At 35.8% G+C, this 16,096-nt stretch overlaps 3 protein-coding genes across 4 annotated transcripts; all 3 read left to right on the forward strand.

Moving 5' to 3' along the window:
* The first annotated feature begins 5,546 nt into the window (after positions 1-5,546).
* Positions 5,547-12,872, forward strand: LOC149167815 (uncharacterized protein At1g01500-like). The gene is made up of 3 exons (XM_089433171.1): positions 5,547-5,953; positions 9,968-10,416; positions 12,279-12,872. Exons 2-3 carry the CDS (start codon positions 10,162-10,164, stop codon positions 12,534-12,536), a joined length of 513 nt encoding a protein of 170 aa, XP_089289297.1. The 5' UTR covers positions 5,547-5,953; positions 9,968-10,161; the 3' UTR covers positions 12,537-12,872.
* Positions 5,951-8,660, forward strand: LOC149167816 (phosphatidylinositol 4-kinase gamma 4-like). Its single transcript, XM_089433170.1, has 2 exons — positions 5,951-7,748; positions 8,032-8,660. The coding sequence occupies exons 1-2, from the start codon at positions 6,279-6,281 to the stop codon at positions 8,413-8,415; spliced, it is 1,854 nt and encodes a 617-aa protein (XP_089289296.1). The 5' UTR covers positions 5,951-6,278; the 3' UTR covers positions 8,416-8,660.
* On the forward strand, positions 12,799-14,189 carry LOC149167817 (chaperone protein dnaJ 8, chloroplastic-like). 2 transcript variants are annotated; one of them, XM_089433174.1, is made up of 4 exons: positions 12,799-12,926; positions 13,296-13,392; positions 13,680-13,738; positions 13,882-14,189. In XM_089433174.1, exons 1-4 carry the CDS (start codon positions 12,874-12,876, stop codon positions 13,886-13,888), a joined length of 216 nt encoding a protein of 71 aa, XP_089289300.1. In that variant the 5' UTR covers positions 12,799-12,873; the 3' UTR covers positions 13,889-14,189. The 2 variants fall into 2 exon arrangements, with proteins under 2 accessions (XP_089289300.1, XP_089289298.1); XM_089433172.1 differs by having other exon boundaries at positions 13,670-13,738; positions 13,882-14,188.
* The last annotated feature ends 1,907 nt before the right edge of the window (positions 14,190-16,096 follow it).

Genomic DNA, 16,096 nt, shown 5'->3' on the forward strand with positions numbered 1-16,096 from the left:
GAAATGGCAAGGCTAGGAAATCCACTGTCAACCCAACCATCCTCCAAGTCAATGACAGATCATAGCCAAGAAACCACATGCATATTCCATGCATGCCAAAACTAGTGAAGGAAACATACATGCAACTTGGTACCTACAATCAAATATGATGTATTTGTTGATCTCGATGCCCTCTTATGCTTTCCTGCTCTTCCTTTTCCTTCTTGCTCCAAGAATCCAAGTATTCCACACCCTCCAAGAGTGCTCCAAGAGAACTCTAAGTCTCCAAGAGTGAGAGTGAGAGAATAGAATAGAAGAGAGCTCCTCAAAAACCTGCCAAAAGCTTGAGCCAAGAGCTTACACTGACTAAGAGCTTGCCAATTGATCCTCAAAAGCCTTTTTATTAATGAGGCCTCTATTTTCATCATTTTCCATTATTTTCCTTCATTTTCATCCTCACATGCAACTTGTGACCTTTCACCTTCCTTTTCTCCAATTTCCATTATTTTCATACATAAATGTGCAAAAATGTCTTTTTACCTTTCCAAAGCCTTAGCCATTGCCTTTGCCAATTTCCTAAGCCATAATAAACCGAATCAACACCCATTAGGATGTTTCCCCCACCATTAAGCTTGGAATACATTTCCTATCACCGTGGCCTTATATATATTTTTACATGGAATTTTTACCGAGGCTGTTTCAAATAACACATAGTAACTTATGCATAAGCCAACCAAGTCACAGACTTCCACGTACCACTCGACCATAGATTGGGTTGAACCAAATCTCTCTTTCAACCAATCACCCCCATGCCATATTTTGAGCATGAATGTGTGATCACATGGGATAAACAAAAACAAAACCAACCAGGGCTTCGAGAGGTTAAACCACCTCAACCCTCCACCACAATGATTTCACCTAAACTGGTCCAAAAATCACTAAAACCAAAAAGATCTTGGATGTGTTCAACTTCTTCACCATAGCCAAAGGAATTTTCTCGTGTCCACCCATCTGTCAAGAGTTCCAGGAAAATGCCCATCTCCACCCTCAACCTTTGGGAATTTTCCTGAGACCACCTCACTAGGATCTGAAATATATTGACCATGCAAAGCTTAACTAGAATAGGGAACCCACTACATCATGACTATCTAGGAAATGGCAAGGCAAGGCTTAAACCACTGCCAATCCAAGAAATCTCATGCCAATGACAACAAAGTGATTAAATAACTAAATGCATGTACCATGCATTCAAATCTCAGAAGGGGAATCACACATGCACCCTGTTACCTACAATGTTCTCTTGTTGTATTTGTTTTTCTTCTTCTTCGTTGCCCCTATTTCCTTTGCTTGCTTGCTTGCTTTTGTCCAAGTGCTCTCTCTCCAAGTCTAAGTGAGAATGCTTCAATGTCCAAGTGAATGCTACAACCAAGAAGTGATCACGAATAACTAAAAGTGACTAAGAGAGGTGTAGAATGTTCTCCCTCTTTTTGTTTCCTTTTCGTTTGATTTTCCTTCAAATTCATTCATTTTCCCTTGCATGCATATTCTTGTCTCTTCATCTTCCTTTTCTCCTAGTTTCCTTTATTTCTTATATTAAATTTCCATTTATTTCCTTCGCCAATGCCAGTTTCCATAGCCAATAATAAACCACAAGTGAAGCCCACTACAGTGATTTTCCCCTCCATTCAGCTTGGAATATGTGTCTCATGACCTTGGTTTAATTTATTTACGTAGAAAATTAACCCAGGGTTGTTACACATATGGTGTGGGTCTCCAGGCGTGCACACACACACACACATAACCAATATAGATTCATCTCATGAGTTGATAGGGGTCAAATCTCCTGAGGCACAAACCTCTTTTTAGAATGTAAAACTAGAGGAAATGTTTGCACTTCAGTGAATTTGATCCCTCTAGATCCACCATAAATTGTGTTTAAATGATCTACACTAGTTATAATATTAAGCATAAAGAGTAATGATAAAAAACATGTGATATTTAACAAGAAAATAGTTCAAAATAACAAGACCAAAAAATTTGAAAAAGAAAAGTGACAAAGCATCAAAAACTATTTTCTTTTCTAAAATGTTGATTAAATACATAAATTTGCGAGTGTAGACTTTGATAGTTTGAATTCATGTTATATGTTATTGTTTTTCGAGAGATAACTATGGCAAATGGGTGAAACGACATTTTGAGTGGATGCTCCACTCATTATCAAAGACAACTAAGCTTGAATGTAAAGAGAGCCAAAGTAGGTTAAATAGAAAAAAGGAGGAGGGGAAGAATTAACACTTACAAAGGGAAGACCATAAAATAAGGTGAAGGGGGTTTTACCAGGAGAAAAGGGATGGACCCAAGAGTAAAGAAATTATGGTTAAAAGGACCAAAGATTATTCTAGAAAAATAATTAATAATTAATGATTTTAAAGAGCACTTAATTGAATTGAGCTGAAAGAAATCAACTTTTGACTATTGAAATTTTAAAGATTGGTTAATTTCTTTTTATATTATATATATAATGTGGGAGGTTTTATACATTTACCACAATTTTCTCCAAAACAATAACGTATAATATAAATACACAAATTTAAAGTGTATCCAAAAAACTAACAAACTTCCACTATCATATAATATTTTTCCTTTATTATGTGGTTCACGAACACTAGAGATTAGTGGTCGCTATGTCCACGAAAATTATCCAGGCAGATCCACCCGAAGGGATCACTTCCCATTGACTCATTAGCAAAGCCTTACCCCAAGAGTGTCGAGGAAAATTGACCCCTTGATCTCGCATTAGCAAAGTGTTTTTAACGATGAAAACTCGACCAATTAAACTAACCCTTAAACTACCATCATATAATATTAATTATAAATATCAATCAAATTTCAATAAACCCCTGTAAAATAATTAATATTCACCAAATTAAAATTAATTATCATATATATATATAATTAATATTCACTCTATTTAAAATTAACCTCTGAACAAACAACCTTAAGACTAAGAGTTTACAACCTTCCTAGAAGAGAGAAGTCTTCCTAAAGAAAGAAATGTAGATAGACGTCGCTTATGAATATATTTCTCGCTTTATCATGCATATAACCTTTGTTAAAATCTGTTACCACATTAGGGTAAGTTAATAAGTAGTTTGGGTTGTATAATTTTGTTTTAAAGGCAAAGTAGTGGTCGCGATGTATCCATAAAATTTGAATAAGTCTTCCCACTTTTTTAGTCAACCCCTTGGTCTTTACACATCATTACAAAAATGGTGAGATGAAATCATATTTAATTTACATTTTTGGTTTTTAATTTTATTTAAAGGATGAAGAGTAATTTTTTTTAAGATCAGTCTAGATTTATTTTAATTTTGAATTTATCAAGGGCTCAAATCTCTTTTCACTTTAAAGGAGGTTTGCATCTCAAGAGATTTGATCCCTAATATGCAAACCATTTAGACACATAGTAGATCCGGAATTAAGATAGATCTAAGATGATTTAATTCTCCTTTAAATAGGCTTATATTCCACATGAATAACATGGGTCGATACCATGCTTGAATACCATAAAGTTATTTTTATTTTAACTTTTTTTTATTATTTTATTTTTATTTTGGCCGAGTAAAAATGTTTTCATGATATTAATTTTATTTTTATGTAATTTGACCAAGTCAAAATGTTTACATGGCATCATATTACAACATCTTTTCAAGACTAGGCTAGAAAGCTATTTGAGAATTTTCATTTTATCGTGATGTAAAATAGTTATTAATATTGGATAGATAAAAAACATGGCATCATATTACAACATCTTTTCGAGACTAGGGTAGACAGCTATTTGAGAATTTTCATTTTATCGTGATGTAAAATAGTTATTAATATTGGATAGATAAAAAAAAATAGCATAGTCTAAATTATAGATGATTTTTTATTTTATTTATTTTTTTTTATTATTTTTATTTATTTTTTATTTTTTTTTCAAGTGGCCGAAGCCAGCAGATTTTTACAACATATGGCCGAAGCAGCAGAATTCTTTACGGCATAGCCGTTACAAATATCGTTCTTTACGGCATAGCCGTTACAAATATCGTTCTTTACGGCATAGCCGTTACAAATATCGTTCATATGGCAGTCTAAATTATAGACGATATGACCTCTTTCACTACTTTTTTGTTATTAATCAAAATTGTGTAGAGATTTCTAAAAGCTTTAAGTTGTTTAATCCGGAGAACTGGAGTGCCTCGTGATATGACCTTTTTCACTACATTTTTTTGTTATTAATCAAAATTGTGTAGAGATTTCTAAAAGCTTTAAGTTGTTTAATTCGGAGAACTCGAGTGCCCCATGGGATTTTTATGAGTGCTGAATCTATTTATGCATTCAAAAATGTATTTTAAATAACAAAAAATCACATTTTTCTTGAAATTGTATTGGCGTGAAAAAATCTATTTCATCTATAAATAAATCTATTTCATCTATAAATTAAACTACACTGGAAAAAAAAATAATTAAAAAAATATTATAACAATATATTATTTATAAATTTAATATTATTAATGAAAATTGAATCTAAATTAAAAATATAATAAATATTTCTCTTAATAATGTGTAAAAATAAATCCATAAACAAATCTTTTTATTATCAATATTCATTTTTCAAATATTTTTCCACATTTCAAGGATAATATTTGGAAACCTTAAAAAATTTAGTGTATATGGTTAGTTAATAATAAAGTTTAGGTTTTCGTTTTGTTTTTTTAATAATTAGGTTGACTTTAGAGTAAGGTTAACTGGGTTATTGAATAGATAAAAGATTTATCTACAATAAAGTTCAAAGTTATTATAATAATATATTGATGAAGGGCTTAGAGAATTAAATCAAGTTAGAGAGATGACAATTATTACTCCCCAACTACCTAAATTGAATTTAATTGAAATAAGATAATCAAATTAATATAATAATGATAACATAATTTTTAAATTATAATAAATTAAATATTAAATTAATATATAATAATTTAAAAAATGTTATTTTTTTAAATAAAATTATAATTATTAATTAAATAAATTAATTTTAAATTGCAAATATTAACTTGTAATAACTAATTTTTTTTGGTAGGTAAGTACCCACAGGAATTTGAACCAGTGCCCTATAACAAGGAGTGTTTTAACAGTGTCCTAAGGGATTTGAACCAGTGCCCTATAACAAAGAGTGCCTTAACAGTGCACCCATTCACTATCAATCCAAAGCCCCATGGACTACTTATAATAACCATTTAGTTATAAATAAATTTTAAATGAAAAAATAAAAAAATAAAAATTTGAATTTTCACTGACAAATGCCCATTGTTCTCAAAGACTTATTTAAATAAATAAAATCATAAAGAGACTAAATTGCTTTGACAGTAAAAAATAGTTGGAATCCCGGTAATTTTTTTCAAAAATCTTGTAGCAAATAAGAGGATTATTTTAACTTTCAAGGGTAAAAAGCATGATTTTTAGACTCCGACTTTGGTATTGATTCAAATAAAAGAAGCTTCCAGAATTAAGGATTAGGCTCCAATCATCCCACAGCAAATGTATGTTTTACAAACTAACAGAGGGTTAGGCGAGAAGAACCATCAATCAAATGGCCATGTCTACTTAAACCAACCAAAACCGTTACGCGTTTGTTAGCGGTTGAATATCTGTGCAGAACAATCGGAAATCCGACCAGAAAAAGGGGGAGAAGAGGCGGAGGAGGAGAAAGTGAAGGAGAAACAGAAGCAGAAGAGGAGGAGGCTTGATGGTATCCATATTGTTGGATTCAAGCCCATGATTAGCATGGCAATACCATGTGTATAAATTGGTCTGGAATCCATCAATAAAATTTCACCCATCATCCCCATTCCTCGACATTTCTTTCTGTACAGACCCCTGGTGCTTCCCTCTGGCCGAAACTCTGAAAACAATTTTTATTTTCGGAATACAAACTGTGAGTTTGTCTGTCTTTATCTCAAATCTTTTGTTTCTGCTTTTTCTTTTGTGGTTTGTAAATACATTGGGCAGTGTTTGCCCGCTTGTTCTTCCGTTGGGGCATAGAAGTTGAATCAATTCGAGTTCTGTAAATATTTTTTCGTTTCATCCTATTGGAGTCGAATGGAATGATCTTTGCCTTTTCGCTGAAACCCTATGCGAAAACACTGAAAATTTGATTTGATGTGGGCGTGGGAGGAAGGTTATAGTAAAATAGAACGTGTTAAGCGAAAGAAAATTGTATTTGGTCGGAAATTTGATAAGGATTTAGTGAATTAGAGAAAATGTCATCTTCGAGCATTGTTGTCAAGCCTAAGCCTCTGAGAGAGGAATCTCTTGCATCTCGAGGGTCATGGCTCCTGGGAAGACCAGCTGGGGTTACACCTGATAATAATGCCTCATTATCATCAGATGCCATTGAGATATATCTGAGCACTGCTCATTCTGTGACCCCCATGCGGGTTCTGGCTTCTGACACTATAGAATCTGTTAAATTAAATATCCAAATGTGTAAGGGGTTTTATGCGAAGCACCAGATGTTGATATATGATGGCCGAGAATTGGCACGTCCTGATAGTCTTATCAAGGATTATGGTGTTACGGACGGGAATGTCTTACATTTGATTTTGCGGCTCTCGGATCTTCAACTCGTTAGAGTAAAAACTTATAGTGGAAAGAAATATGTGTTTAGAGTTCAGAAAAACCGGAATGTACAAGATTTGAAGCAAAGGATTCATGCAAGAGACTCCGGTTTGGCATTGGACGAACAACAATTAGTTTTCAAAGGTGAGCAGCTCGAGGATAAGAGGCTCATTGAGGATTTGCTTTTGGAGGACGATGCTGTTATCCACCTGTATGTGAAGAAAACAGTAAAGCTTAAAACAAAACCTGCTGTAACAGCCGTGGAAGTCTGTTTTGTAGCCCCTGATAGTGATAATGATAGACTGCCAGATTCAACAAAAAGACTACAATGCAGTCGTATTCAGGAGAACGCACTCATAACACCACCCCAGCACCCCCGACTGACTGATGTTATAGAAAGTACTCTTGAAAATGTGATAGATTATCAAGATGCAAGACCCGTTTATCTTGTGGAACCACTTACGGCTTCTGTCAATTGTGTGTTGTCGCCGACTTTTTATGATTTATTAAGTATTGTGAGGGCAGGTCTGGAGTCCGGAATGCCTCCAAAACAGTCTTCTGAGGGATGTGGAGGTGTGTATTTTATGCAAGATGCAACAGGGACCAGGTATGTTGGTGTCTTTAAACCTGTTGATGAGGAACCTATGGCTGTAAATAATCCAAGAGGTCTCCCTGTCTCCCTCAACGGAGAGGGCCTGAAAAGAGGTACTAGGGTGGGAGAGGGTGCTTATAGAGAGGTTGCTGCATATATATTGGACCATCCTATTGGTGGACCTCGAAACTTGACTAGTGATGAACCAGGTTTCGCAGGTGTCCCTCCCACTATGATGATTCGATGCTCTCATTATGCGTTTCACAATGCAAAAGCCATGGGTGCTTCAGTCCAAGAAACCAAGATAGGTTCTCTACAGATGTTTGTAAATTGTGAAAGCAGTTGTGAAGACATGGGTCCTGCAACTTTTCCGGTTCATGAAGTACACAAGATTACTGTCTTGGACATCAGGCTGGCCAATGCTGATAGGCATGGTGGAAATATCCTCATTTGTAATGAAGCTGAACAATCATCAATTAAGCTTGTTCCTATAGACCATGGATATTGTCTACCAGAGGCGGTATGTTATATTTGTTGATTTTTCAACATAATGCATTCGGCAAATTTCATATTGCTCTATTGTGCAAGTGATGCTTATAAATTTCGGAAATTGAGTTTTTTTACATGATACAGATATTGAGTTTAGCTCTACATCTTATGTGTGCAAGTGATGCTTATAAATTTCGGAAATTGAGTTTTTTTTACATGATACAGATATTTTTTGGAAATATTTTTTGGACTTAACTTGCAGTGCACAGGGTTTAAGATTATCACTAACATTGTTATTTTCATTTGATTTGCAGTTTGAAGATTGTACATTTGAGTGGCTTTACTGGCCTCAGGCTAAACAACCTTATGATCCTGAGACTCTCCAGTATATAAGTTTGTTAGATGCCGATATGGATATTCAGCTGTTGAAGTCTCATGGTTGGTCCCTGTCTCCGGCATGTTCTCGTGTACTGCAAATTTCAACAATGCTGCTTAAGAAGGGTGCAGCAGCAGGTCTTACTCCATATGAGATTGGCTGTATGATGTGTAGAGAGGTCCTCAACAAGCCATCGGTGATTGAGAACATTGTGGAGGAGTCTATGGAAGCAATTCTTCCTGGATGGAGTGAGTCTGCATTCCTGGAAGTAGTTTCTGAGATCATGGACTTCCACATAGAAAAAGCGAAGTGTACCCGATAGTAACATTTTGTTTCGCACTGTTTTTATTTCCTCTTAGTTAAAGAGGGTTTATTAAAATGGCAACTTCCACCTAGAAAAAGCGAAGTATACCCAATAGTAAGATTTCGTTTCGCACTGTTTGCACTGTTTTTATTTCCTCTTAATTAAAGAGGGTTTATTAAAATGGCAGCGATGTAGTCCACGGTTTCTTAAATTTATAGTGTATTGTCTTGAAACTTTAGTCCACGGTTTCGTAGTTTCTTAAATTTATAGTGTGTATTGTCGTGAAACTGTAGTTCACGGTTTCTTAAATTTATAGTGTGTATTGTCTTGAAACTCTCTTTTAGGCTGGACTAAGTTATAAGGCAATAGAATAGATAATGTGTTTGAGTTGGAGTTATTATGATCTACATTGTTTTGTTCTATAATTTATGGAACTAATGGAACTAATGACAATATCCATACTTTAATAATATATTTTTGAGTTGTATATTTGTTTCATAAATATGAAGGCAAGTTAGGTTCTCTGTACTAATTGAAATACCTGTGTATTGTCTTGAAACTCTCTTTTTGGCTGGACTAAGTTATAATGCAATAGAATAGATAATGTGTCTGAGTTGGAATCATTATGATCTACATTGTTTTGTTCTATAATTTATGGAACTAATGACAGTATCCATACCTTAATATATATTTTTGAGTTGTATATTTGTTTCATAAATATGAAAGCAAGTTAAATTGCCTGTGTATTATTGAGGTACCTGAAATATTTTTTTTGTTTTTTATCTATGGGTTATGAAACCAGTGTCAATAGTGGTACCTTAATAGTATATTTACGCCGTAAGGCATTTCTCTTTGAAATCAACTCCCCTCTCTGCCCACCATTTGGCATCTGGTCGTAAACAATGAATAGCTCCATCCCCGCAGCTGAACTGGGCTCCAGTGCTACATGCATCCCACGAACCCCTTCATTCCCTCCATGAACTCTTTCGTTATGCATTTCACTCCGATTTCTTGGCCACTGCTAGGGAGAACGCCCATATAAACCTTCCCAAATCCCCTGGTCCAAAACATTTTCGTCCCTGAATCCACTGGTGGCGATGCGGAGTTCCTTGTAAATGAATCTATGGGGGCCAAAAATCCTGCTCCCATTCTTCGATCTTTTCTCTAATGCCATATTGCTTTTGCTATGAAGCCAGAATCTCTACAGATTCGTAGTTTGATCATTGCAGAAGATGTAAGGGTTTTTCTATATAAAAGAGATGTATTACATCTCATGCAATATGATCATATTTTGTTCAATCATCTCTCTGCAATCGGAAGACACCGGAAGACACGCTTCAGATGTTTATGTACTGTAAATCCATCTAACAGAGCCTCAATTGTTTCAATTTTGTATCCATGGAGATTCAGGGGAAATCAGTAACAAATACATGGTTCGATCTCAGAGTGATATACTTAAGATTGAACTCCTGTTTGCTTAAAAGTGCACCAGATTGTTTTACGATTTTGTTTTCCGCTAGAAGCATGTCAACCGTTCTTGAGGTTAATGGCATCGGAATTCTTTCCGCAGAGCAAACCTCTCGCAAGCTGCGAAGAGACAGAGTAGATACAGAATTTGCCGAGGCAACTTATATCAGTACCGATAATCTGCGCACTAATAAGGGCTTGCCCTTTGAGCTCCATCATAGAGGCGAGCTCCTTGTTACAGGGAATTTTGAGAGACTGGCTTTGGAAAATCCCAAGGCTAGGAAAAAGCTCTGGACCATGGAATGTACCTCTGCAATATCTGCCGGATCTTCCTATATTCTATCGAGCAAGGCTGAAGTGCTTTCAGGTCTGAGTGCACCGTTCCTCGAAGTTTATGTGGCTGGGAAAGGCTTGGGTCGGCCCATTGTTTTGACCAAGATGGAGCACTTGCTACCTCGTAGGAAATGGATTCGATGCATTTCTTTGGATGCAATACCTGAAAATGATGATAATGATGGGCCAGGAATCGGTAGATCAAATTTGAAGTCTCAGGTGAACAAATTATATGTGCTTTCTGCGCTGCATTGTTTGAATATTGTTATTCTTTATATTCTTTATTGAGTATTTATATTCAGGGAAATTTCTGGATCATGTGATGCAGCTTTGCATCATTGCTTCCATTATTCTTAATAAACCACTATTCTTAATCATGCCAGTAGGCCTACTTTTCCTCCCTGACAATGCTCTTAGTATAGTTTCACTAATTTTTTCCCGCCTTGCTTTAATCCCTCCTGTAAAGATATTAAGATATTTTTTTCATCTGATGCTTCTTTCAATTTTTCACCACCAAACTAACATTATCAATCCAGATCTTCTTCAACCATAGTTTCAGTACGGCTACCTTTCCATCTTCACTTTTGACCTATATCAACAGGACCTAGGATACTGTTTAAACTCACAGAAAATTTTTATTACATTTTTTTACAACTAACTATCAGGACTTCAGTCATGATGGTTCAATCACTACCTGAGGCCACTTTCTCGAGAAATCAAGAACTATCAAAGCTCTACTAACATTCAAAGAAGTTAACCTTTTTGAACAAGTACCTATTTAACAGTTATGATGGTTCAATGATTTCAATCACTAAATAGGTTCTTGGAGGCCACTTTCTAGAAAAATTAAACCTGAGGAGTCTTTACCATTTATAAAACACTATTGAAAAATGGGACGCTGTTTAGACTTTGAGGCGACCACCCAACAGTATTCAACAGTCAGGACTGTAATTAACATAACTTATATATAAGTTCCCTGTTTGATTTTTGAAAACTGCCCATTAGAGTGAAAACTGTTATTCCGATCGTTGGAAATATCCAACCAAGATTCCTTCTCTAATGAAATTTTGATGTAATACCACAAATCTATACAGTTGTGATGAAAGAGTCTGAAAAAATAGAATATTTTTAATTTTATGTTTCTGGTTAGGAAACCATGTTGCTGGAATTCTTAAAAAATTAAAGAGGGTGACTGAAAAAACAAAAACTTGTTCGATTGCATATTCTCCACACTTGGGATGAGTTTGTCCCTTTTCACTTCTCCACACTTTAGGGATGGGTATGGCTTCATGATCCCAACAGCTTAGCTTGGGTGAGGAGAGATCAAGGGTCCTCTGGAAATAGATCCTGTGACCTGTTGGGACGGAACCCTACACAAGTCAACTGGGCTGTATGTTTGCCCAACGTATTTAATGCATCATAGAGCCTTGGGAAAACCCAAGGTTATCAATATGTAGTCAGTGGCAGTGCATTTAATGCCGCTGCTGGTTGCATATTGTTCTCCAAAATCTAATCCAGTACGTTTCTTTGTCCACTGTTTGATATAATACTGTGTATATATAGACTGCTCCATGTGAACAAAGAAAGTGTTTTAACGGGAGATAAAAGAACTTTTGTTTCTACTTCAATTCGGGCATTTTGTGTGTGCGCTTTTTTAATTTCCATAACAAAAAAGTGTTCCTGTCCATTAAATTGGAAACAAACAGAAATGGAAAATGAAAAATTAAATTGGAAACTAAAATTTTGGAACCATTAAAAATTGAAAGCTTTGTATTAAATTTGAAATTAATGAAAATTGAGAACTGAATCATAAAATTTGAAAGTAAATTATTTTGAAATCTCCACGCCTACCCCCTGTTATTTTTTGTTTACCTCCACCTCCGATTCCAATGGTACCTACTGGCACAAACCAAAGATTTACTAATTGTAGGTGTAGTTTGACATCAGAGACAATGTCCATCAAATTGTTTGCAATTATTGAGTAGGATTACTAAAGGTGATCAGCAATAAACTCATAACATTTTCTACTGCAATGCCATTTTCTCTGTCTTAACTGTTTATAATATCTGTACGCTCAACAGGAAAATTTAGAAAAAAGATTCTGTTCAGAAATCGAAGGATTCAACAGCTGCCATGATATTGAATCGTTTTACTGCGACAAAATCTTTTGTGTTGAAGGAGGCGGAGAAGCAGGGGGAGAGCTATCATGCTTCAAGGAAGGTGTTAGGGTTGGTATGGGAATAGGTCTGGGGATGTGTCTTGGAATCGGCATTGGAGCCGGCTTGATGATCAGGACCTATCAGGCAACTGTGGGGCCTTTTAGAAGGCGCCTGCCCTGAGCAATTTGTGCTGCTTCACTCACAAGTTGTCGATAAAAAGAGATTTAATATGCCCGTCTGCAAGGAATTTCTTCAGTCTCCCTACTGACAAAACGGCACATTTTCCGAGAAAGGAATCCGGCTGGTAGCTCAAATATGATCACCGGTTTGTAAATTTTTGGTCCGTGAATAAAGAATTCTGCACAGAACCTCCAGAACTAGCTTGGTTTGTCAATTCTTGGTCTGTGAATAATGAATTCTGCACATAATACCTCCAGAGCCACTCCGGAACTGCCTTATACTCAGAGGGAGGAGAAATTGAGAGGTTGTACTTTACTAGCCAAAAATCTCTAAATAGATGGATACTTTTCGCTGGGAATCTGGTAACGTGGAGGTCTATATCCTTCACAGGTAAACATAACAATAATAAAACCATGTAACCATACACGGATTCCACTGAAGTTTTGAATTTTCTTATGTATTAGTTTGGAAGGGATTTTGGTTTTCCGTTTTAAAACCATCTATATTAATTAATTATTTGGGAATTATTTAAATTTCCAAATGAATAGAAAAAAAATAACAGAATGTATTATTTAAATTTCCAAATGAATAGAAAAAAAAATAACAGAATGTATTATTTAATTTTCCAAATGAATAGAAAAAAAATAAAAGAATGTATTGTCCTTCCCGTGTCCTTACGGGAAGGAAGTATGTTTAAGAGGTATGCTATCTATTTTTTTTAATTTTTCATTATCCTTACGGGAAGGAAGTATGTTTAAGATGTATACAATCTAATGGAGAGGAGTATGAGACTGAGATTGAGCCCGGGGCTATTCGGAAAGATGTCAAGAGTGGTTTTGGTCGCCTTGCTTTGCAGGTATATGGAATTGCCCTCTTGAATGTTATAAAGTTTTCGTATTTGAAAGTAAAAGAGCCTGCTACAGTTCACAGATAGAAAGTAGATATGCAAGGCTCTAAAAATTAGAATGCTTGAAAGCAACAATTTCAGTGATTCTAAGAATTTCTAATAAATATTTTGTTCAGGCTATGTATATGTTCATAGTAATTGTTAGGAAAAACCATGATCCATATTCAACAATAAATTTTTGGATAAATTCACAGTGTACTCCTATGTTGATACAATATGTTTACAGTATCATTCAGATGTTTGCAAAGGAGATAACTGTGGAGTTCAATTTAAGAAGATCAATCAGGCTCATCAGGTAACTTGCTGTGTCTCTGGACAGCTTTTGTTTATTTATTTGTTCAATTTTAACGACATTGCTGCATGTTAGAGTATATAACCGCTTTTTATCTAAGATGTGTTCATGTTATTGATTATGTTATTTTTGTGATAAATGTGCAGACTGTAATGTCCAGTTTGGCACAAGCAAAGTAGAAAATTGGTTCCGAGGATTGACTCAGATGAGCAACATCTTTTTGAGATTTCTCAATCTTGACGACTAATTTGCTCTACTCAGGTGTTCTGATCTTGTACATATGCTCTATTTATTTTAATCTCTCATCTATTGGCAGGTACCTTTGGATCTCTGCATGCCGGAGGATCTGCTCTTAAATGAAGCGCTGAATATTTTTAAGAGCTGAATATTCTTGTTGTAATTGCAATGCTATTCAATGAATGGAAACCATTTATTTGATCTAGAGACATTTTTGTTAATGGTATATCATAATGAGCATATACTTATTGAAATAAATGCTAATAAAGTTGTAACCCTGTCCTTTATTTGAAACAATATAAAATTTTTGAGGAAGTTAAAAATTGTTGGCTCCTTTTCATGGCATGCCAATCAGAGTGGAAGAAAATTGGTACATGGGAAAGAGAAGAATATAAAAATCTGTACAAAGTATTTATAAATATTTTATAGTAAATATATAAAGATATTGCAATAAAGTAAAAGATGAGAATAGTTTGATATAGATCAGGCTAGATAACTGAATTCAGTTGCTTCATAGTGTTGGAAATAATACTGAGAGGGGGGGGGGGTGAATCAGTATTATCAAATTCTTTTCAATATATCTTTTTTATTTATTCTTTGAATTATTCTTCAGATATTGATCGTTACTTTGTATGTCAGTACCATAAAATAATGAGCATAAACAAGAAAAACAGATAGTACACCAGATATAAGGTGGAAACCCAATGTGGGTGAAAACCACCTGCTGCAATATGTCTCTATCTTCTTTCAATTAGAAACTTTTTTACAATGATTTTGTACTGGTGCAGTGCTTTACCAGTACGCAGGCTACAACCTGCAGAGAGCTACAACTCTCTTGTTTTTTAGTCTCTCCTGGAAGGGAGCTACAACCCCCTACTTCTTTAACTTCTTTAAGGACCACGATTCATTAATTTTCAGACTGGATCCAGGAACATCAAATAAACATCAAGTACATGTGAATCAACCAATCTCCTTAATCAATCCAGTAAGCCATCCAAGCTTCTCAAAATGCTGTAAACAGAAAACCAACACCAGTAACCTAAACCCAGAACACAGCAGCAAATAGAAAACAGACAGCCAACAAATATTTCAAAACAGGTCTGCAACTTCACCAATATAATCCTGCGGATACCCGCACTTCACCTTCAGCTGCGCTGCGTATACCCGCACTTCGTCTTCTTCTGTACTGCGTACCCTGCACTGTGCCTTCAGCTGCGCTGCGTATACCCGCACTGCGCCTTTTTCTGTACTGCGTACCACGCACTGTGTCTTCAGCTGCGTTGCGTATACCCGCACTGCGCCTTCTTCTGTACTGCGTACCCCCGCACTCACGCTGTAGATCGTCTGCGAACCTCTGATTAGGGCCAAATTAATAGTCCTCCAATGTACCACAGACAGTCAGATCCACAGATCTGATCATGCTCCCGAGAGATCACGACTTAGCAATAGATTCGCCTTTAAATTTTACCTTGATTTAAATCTAGCTTTTAAAACTGATAACCCAAAATTCAGATCTTAAGATATTCAAATTTCAAAGATGTCTCAGCCAAGTGATCTCCTTCCCTATTTATAGTCAAGCCCTTATTCACACCATGGGACAAAACCATCGATAACCAATACAAGGGATCCAAACCGGGGCTAAATTAGATCCTATACCACGGGCCAAACATAAGAAACCCCATGTGAGCGCACTTCTCTGCCTTGAAGTGAGTGAACTGGGGAACCGCACTTTCTGAACGGGTAACCTGCGGGTATGACCGCACTTCATGAACGACGAGCCTGCGGGTCTGCACTTTTTGAACCATTCACCTGCGAACCTCTTAATTTCCATCATTTTGAGAGCCTGAACAGAGTTTTGCCACTTGAGTGAGTTGCCATCAAGTACTCACCTGTGTCATAGAGCCATACCAGAATCATAATGCCAACAATCTCCCCCTTTGGACTTGATGGCAATCTCAAGATCCTCAACATCATTCTCCCCCTTTGACATCAAGGGCAAAGGGTTATGCTCCCCCTAAGAACATGCTCCCCTTGACTATAAACCAGATCTGCAAAGAAGAACCATAATCCACCAAACACCATAAATGACCATGAAAGAGATAGAGACATATTGCAACAATATTC

This window comes from Pinus tabuliformis, chromosome 5_1 (assembly GCF_031772625.1).
Source record: "Pinus tabuliformis cultivar Carrire ecotype Pingquan chromosome 5_1, CPIR1, whole genome shotgun sequence".
In the NCBI taxonomy this organism is placed as follows: domain Eukaryota; kingdom Viridiplantae; phylum Streptophyta; class Pinopsida; order Pinales; family Pinaceae; genus Pinus; species Pinus tabuliformis.